Below are 6906 nucleotides of genomic sequence, written 5' to 3' on the forward strand. Positions count from 1 at the left end.
ATGATGATATGAGTACAGTGCCTATAAGGAAACTATCTGAAAAGTTACTGCAAAGTTATCCTTTAATCTGAGAGAACTCTTGGAGGTCAAGGAACATTTTTCCCCATTAGAAACTGATAGCATGTTTTCCTTCAGTGGATGTTATTCCTTCAAACTTCATACGTGACCAAACAATTTTACCCCAAACTTATTCTGATGTGACCAACCATAAAACAAAGGCAAACCAATGTGCAATATGCAACAGGAAGATTAGTGATAAAATAAAGAGATGTCTTTTATATCTAAAGGTACGCCCACTTTTAATGATATGCAGACTACATCCTTTAGTTTGACGCATCATGTCACTGTTTCCTGCATTGCAGATTTAATATAAAGTAGGCAGGCCATGTGAATACATATCAGTCCATGTACTGAGCTATGAGATCATTGTCATTACAAAACTTTGGTCCAGGAAATAGCTTCAAATCAGGCAACATTAAAGGGCTGCGAGCCTTGTTCCTTTCAGGAATGTAGGCCTCTTAACCTCATTGGTCTAAATTCTACTATTAGTCACAACTAAGATATCTCCACTGAATCACTGGGACTTCAAAAAAACCACTGACTTACCAAAATCCTATTGAAGTAAAGTTGAGCCACTGATCAGTGGGACTTAACTAAGTGCTGACTATACAAAGTCTCATTGATTCAATGGATTTACTGTAGCTGCGACTAGTGAAAACTGGATTTTGCCCATTCAACATATTCAAGCCTCTGTGCACAAAGGTATTTATCTATCTTGGTGTAAGAAAGACTCCATGAGAATTGTTTCCTAGTTTTAAGCAAGCAGGGACAACAATGTACTAACTAGATTCCTGACAGAAAGTAAAAGATTTTGTGGGGAAGGAGTTCCAAAACCTTTCCTATGCCTCTCTAGGACACATGGGGGCAATTTCACCATGATCTGACAGGTCTCTTGTACTCTAATTCTTCATGTTTTTTTAATGGCCATTAGAGGATTCAATGAGGGTTTTTTCCCCACAAAGATCCACTTTTGTAAGAAAAAAAAAGGCAGAAGGAATTGCTCATATAGCCTTCCAGTGTGCAAGTGTGGGCATGTGTGGCCTCTGAGCTTTCTAAAGATTGCCCACTCCTGGAGTTAAATGTCACTTTTCTACTTTAAAAGAGATATCTTTAAAAAATCATCCTTCTACAATACCAATGTGGCATAAATTATTGTAATATTCAATGACTATATGACCCATGAAAACTAGAATAAGAAAACACTTTAAAGCAATATGATTTGGTTTATGATATCATTTCCATAGCAGCTGTTTGTAACAGAATATAAAATGAAACAATAACTATCTCTCCCTTAAAAGCAAACATTTGTTGTACTTCACCTTTACAAGGAACAAATCCAGTGAGATGTTTTAATATTAACAGCTATGCATAAGAGAAATTCAACAACTGGTTTCTGCATAGAGTGATTCTCATGGGACAGTCCCACTTATTAAGAGACTCATTCTATGACAGGCACCACCCCTTGGAAGTTATAAAAGTGTCATGATCTCCGGCTGACCAGAGATAAGTACAAAACTTGATTGCTTTCATCACACATCTTTGTGTCCCATTACTAGCACCAAATAGACAAATAAACAACAGAAACTGAAAGAGACTTTGTTTCAGATGATTGCTGGCAAGAAATGACATGGTCATCAATCAGTGAATCATTTTTTAAAAAGTTTCCCTGCAGGTAGTTTCAAGTATCTTGTGCTCCTGTAATTTGTAGGGATTCGTCACTTTGTATGTGGTATTAAGGGGACATAGTGGCACTGTGGGTTAAACTGCAGAAGCCTCTGTGCTGCAAGGTTGGAAGACCAGCAGTCATAAGATTGAATTCACGCAATGAAGTGAGCTCCTGTTGCTTGTCCCAGCTCCTGCCAATCTAGCAGTTCAAAAGCATGTTAACATGTGAGTAGATAAATAGGTACCACCATGGTGGGAAGGTAATGGCGTTCCATGTCTAGTCGTGCTGGCCACATGACCACAGAAACTGTCTACAGACAAACAGCTTGGAAATGGGGATGAGCACCGCCCCCTAGAGTTGGACATGACTGGACTAAATGTCAAGGGGAACCTTTACCTTTACCTATGTGGTATTAACTTCCATGCTCCACAATTAGATGAAATGACCTCTTCTTCTTTTAGGCACACTGACCTGAATTCTTTATGAAAAAGTGGAATGCATTTGAGTGTAACTAGGTAGTGTTTTCATGATATACACAGAGCACTTGGCTTTATGATGTCTCCAACCACTTTCACTGCAATGATTCTTGCACCTTAGCAGTTGCAACAGTATTGGCAAGCCTGCTCTTTCTACCATGTTTCTCCCAATCAGTAACTCCCAGATACAACTGTCTGCAAAGGGGCAATGAAAGGGACTGTAAACATCTTGTGAGCATTTGCCATTTCATTGGAACAAAGGATTTCTGAATATTGTTTTTGGATCATGGATTAGGGCTAATCAGACATTTGCTTGCGTTTTGGTTTTTAAATTATTACAAGCCACAGTGTTTCTAACAGCATGGATAAAGTGCACTATACGGGCCAACCACTATAAAACAAAACTCTTTTCAAAAATGAGAACATATATGTTTGAGCATGCAGTGCTGCAGCCTGATCCAAAGTGAACAGGATCCGGATTAAATCTCCAGCGTGACAGCGGGAAAGGAGCTGCTATTTGGTCATTTAAAGAGGTGAAACTGAAATGGCCCTTAAGGTTTAGGGGAGTTTTTATTGTAGCGTTAAGTTGGTTTATCCCTGTTTTTCTGCTTTATAAAGAGAATACCTCTTTTTCTCAGTAGCATTGATAGAAACACAGTTTCAAATTATTATAACAAATTTTTTTTTGGGGGGGGGGACTATGACATAGCTGCCAGAGTTCATGTGCTCTTCTAAAGTAATAAATAATAAATAAATAGTTTTTTAAAAAACACCTAGATAAATCTTTTGACCATAACTTTCAGAAGATCTATCACCCATACAGATTATTTTTTAACGAGGCTAGCCTGCAATTCTGCATCAAAGGCCATCTTGTCAAAAGTGCGCATGTTCATCTCTTCCCGGACCTTTTCCCGGACATGGAATGATGCCCGAGCAACAGACCTGGCATTTTCCAGGACTGTTTTTTTCTCCTTACAAATCTGTTCACTCCGTTCTAGCTTTTTCTCAATAGAGAGCAGGATCTCCCTGCGGCGAGTATCTTCACACTGCTCTACTTTCCTCTTGTTTACTTTTTGCAACTTTTCTTTCTCCAACCGGCTTTGGACCACCTTTCGGGCTTTCTGCTGGACACCTTCCTCAACCACCTGGGCAGCGTGCTGGAGCTTCCTCTCTGAGGCTTCAGCCAAAGCCTTCAAGTGCTCCTTCTGTTCCATGGCCCTTTTCTCTGCCACCAGCTTGGCCCTCTGAAGTTGCCTCTCCTCCCGCTTCGCTCTCTCCCTCAGTTCCTGGTTCCTCTTCTCAATCAACTGCTCATAGTTCTCCTGGGCCTTATTTAAGTTCCCTTCCAAGGAAGCCCGGAGTACAGCCTTCTCTTCGGCTTCCTGCTTGGCCAACTCCTTGAGTATGGCCGCGTGCTTCCGCTTCTCAGCTTGGTTGAGCAGCTTCTTCTCCCTCTGTAGCTGCTGCTCCTTCTTCAGCCTTTTCTGGGCAGCCAGGGACAGCTTCTCTTCCAGAAGTTGTATCTCTTGTTCAATGGCCTCTTTCTTGCTTTCTTCACGAGCCTTCAGGTTGTGCACCTGGTGGCACTTCTTCTTCTTGTCTTCAAGGGCAGCCTTCTCCAGCCGCTCTCTCCTCATCCTCTCCTGCTTCTCGAGGTGTTCCCGCCACTTCTCCTCCTCCATTAGGCTCTGCTTGTATTTCAACAAGGCGGCCTCCTCTTGCTCACGAGACAGCTTGGTCCGCCGCTTCTCCAGCTTGGACTCCCACAGCCGGTGGCACTGCACCAGGGCCCTCTGCTTCTCCCTTTCCTCCTGCTCCCGCTTCCGCTCCACCTGTCTCCGCTGGAGGTCCCACTGCAGGTGGGCGCTATACCTCTGCTCCTTCAGGATGCTCTCCTCCTGCTGCTTGGCTATCATGAGGGCAGCAATCTTCCGGTCCCTCTCCGGCACCTCCTTGAGGCCTTTCTTCTTCATCTCCCGGACAATCCTCTCCACTTTCTTGGTGGTCTGTGGGGAATGGCTCAGGTCACCCAGGCTGAAACTCCGACCCACCAGGGAGGTCATAGTGGCCACTGTCTTAGTCCTGGGCAGCTCCTTGGGCCATTTGTCCCGAAAACTGTCCCCACTGTAGGAGGAAGAGGCTCCGGAGTCAGAGGAGGTTTTGGTAGATAAGCCCTCTCTCCTCTTTTGCAAGGAGTCCAGGGAGTGGCTCTTCTTGGCCCTGGTGCCCGTGGCAGGAGGGGCAGCCGAGGGCGGCCCTGCCCCTGGCCCAGCCCGGGGCTGCCTTGCTGGGCTGCCGCCCCCATTGACCACGGGGGCCGAGGAGGCGGCGGCCGGGTTGCTTTTGAAAGCGATCCTGGAGGCGGGAGAGAAAGGCGGGTTGCCGATCCCCAGAGGCGCGAAGAGCCTCCTCTTCTCCTCGCGGATAATCCTTTCCCTTTCCTCCCGGCACTGCTGCAGCTTCCTCTGCCGGTCCAGCTCGTAGACTTCGTAGAGGCCGGCGGCCACTCGCATGGACCGGCCGGGGGCCTCCTTGACCAGCTCGCTGAGGGACCGGGCCAGGAGCTCCACCGGCTTGACGGCGCACCGAGCGCAGGCTTCCAGCGAGCGGGGGCTGGTGAGCACGTAGCGGCTGCCCTCGGCCTCCGGGCAGTCGAAGTTGTACAGGTCCAAGTGCAGCATCGGCGACTCCTCGCGCAGTTTGTCCGCAGCGCCAACAGGAGCCGCCCCCGCCGCCCCCGCCGCCCCCGCCATGGCGGCCGGCGGTAGGGCGGGCGCCTGGGTCGTCGCCGCATCCGCTGCCGGGGAAGTTGGGGCCGTTGGCTGCAGCGGCTGCTCGGGCGACGGCGGGGTTGCGGCCGACACGGGCGCCGCCGCCGCCGCTTCTGCTGCTGCTGCTGCTGCTGCTCCTCCTCCTGCACCCGCCGCCGCCTCCGGGGGCGTCTCTCCACCTGTTGCGGTCCCGGGATCGGCGCATCTGTCCTCGCCCGGATCCGCCACTGGATCCACCATGCCTGGCTTCCTGCAGAATCCGCAGTTGGATTGCGGATGGGGGGGGGGGGGAGAGAGAAAAGCAGCGGGCAGAAATCAGAAGGACAGATCGAGGGAATAACCTCGCTGGGGTTTAATCAGCTGCCATTGCGGGATAATAATATAATATAATTTATTGTCATTGTAAGTATATACACAGTATACCATACAACGAAATTCACAAGTCCAACAGGTTACCGGGATTAGACCGGCGCTGCATCTTTGTGCCCGGGAAAGAGGGGGGCGGTGGGGGGGGGGGGAGAAAGAGGAAAACGGCATCGACCAAAGCTGAAGGCAGCCGCTCCCTCTCCCCCGCCCGTCTCTCTGGGGAAGATGATTATGGCACCGGGAGCAAGGGGGCGGGCTGGACTATGTGCCACCCAAGGGCCCTAACCGGAGAGTAACCGGGGGGGGGGGAGAAGAGAGTTGCACACCGTCAGGCCTTCTCTCAACTCCTCCCTCCACCTGGATAACGTGAGGAAGCCAGCCATGAGCTTGAAGGGGCGAGGCGGGGAAGAGGCACCCCCTCCTTTCTTTCGCCCCCCCTCCCCCCGCATTGTTGTCTAGCCGCCGTGAAGTTTGGGAGGGCCGGCCGGCCGGCGGGCCCAGGGCATCGCGGCCCCGAGTCGCCTGCAGAGCTTCTCCCGGCCACTTTCCCCGACCCCTGCCTGCGTTGACCCCCGGGATGCGGCTCCGGTGCCACGGAGGCTCTCTCCGCCGCTCCCCCGAGTCTTCCGAGCCAAACCAGCAGCCTCCTCCCGTCTTTGCGGCCGCGGCCCAAGAGGTTCTGCTGCCTCCGCCCCGCACCTCGGAAAGGAGAGCGGGATCCGCACTCACCGCCCGGCGAGTTAGCAGCACTGGAAACCCTCCCCGGGAGCCCCCCGCGGACCCACCGCTACCAGGGTCCGCGACACCAAAGGCACACCAGCCCCCCTCCGTTCCCTCCTCTGCCTCCGCAGACAAAACCAAGATACGGGGGTGGGGGGAGCGGGGGGGGCGGCAGGAGGATGCTGTGCAACCCCTCACGCTCTCACTCACCCTTTGGGGCTCGGCCGAGCTGGCGTTGTTTGGGTTTCGGCGGCTCCGTGGGCGCCTCGCTGCCCCCCCCCGTTGCCTGGCTGATGTGCCCGGCGGGTCTCGGGAGGGGTCGAGGGCAGCTCAGGTTACCGGGAGCAGCATCAGCACGAGCGGCGGCAGCGGCGGCGGCCTCTGCAGGGCTCCCAGCGAAGGCGGCGCCGAGTTTTCACCTGCCGCCGGGAAGCGGCGATGCGCGGGGAGGTTCCGCGGCGCGACCCCCAGCATCCTCTGCCGCGGCTAGGCTGGAGGAGGGCTCGGACGGCGGCGGCGGCGGCGGCGGCCCATCTCGACTGGGACTGACTGACCTCCCCCTCCTCGCAGGTCATCTGCCTCCTTCCGAGCTGCTGCTGCTGCTGATGCTAGAAGGGGATGAGCCGCTAGTTTTCCGGGAGCGGGGGAACTGGCGCGGGGGGGGGGGAAGGCTTGGGGATTGGAAGAGGACAAGAGACGGGCGGGGGAACTCCACGAGGAAAACCTGGATCCACCGCTTCCCACAACCGAGCGAGGACAGGGAGGAGCAGAGGCCGGGCGGAGGGAAAGAAAGGAGCGCTAGGAAGAGAGAGTGAGAAGCCGCAAAACCGCCCGAGAGTCCGCCTGT

General features: G+C 52.2%; 1 protein-coding gene across 1 annotated transcript; it reads right to left on the reverse strand.

Annotated features, from left to right (window-relative positions):
* Positions 1-273: 273 nt before the first annotated feature.
* On the reverse strand, positions 274-6700 carry CCDC177 (coiled-coil domain containing 177). The gene is made up of 2 exons (XM_072986162.2): positions 6270-6700; positions 274-5223 (listed from the first exon to the last, which is right to left on the reverse strand). Exon 2 carries the CDS (start codon positions 5211-5213, stop codon positions 3027-3029), a length of 2187 nt encoding a protein of 728 aa, XP_072842263.2. The 5' UTR covers positions 5214-5223; positions 6270-6700; the 3' UTR covers positions 274-3026.
* Positions 6701-6906: the final 206 nt, after the last annotated feature.

Source organism: Pogona vitticeps, chromosome 1 (genome assembly GCF_051106095.1).
Source record: "Pogona vitticeps strain Pit_001003342236 chromosome 1, PviZW2.1, whole genome shotgun sequence".
Taxonomy (NCBI): domain Eukaryota; kingdom Metazoa; phylum Chordata; class Lepidosauria; order Squamata; family Agamidae; genus Pogona; species Pogona vitticeps.

Bases quoted from the DNA above. Each gene is read 5' to 3' on its own strand.
- CCDC177 (XM_072986162.2), bottom strand. From the start codon at position 5,213: ATGGTGGATCCAGTGGCGGATCCGGGCGAGGACAGATGCGCCGATCCC.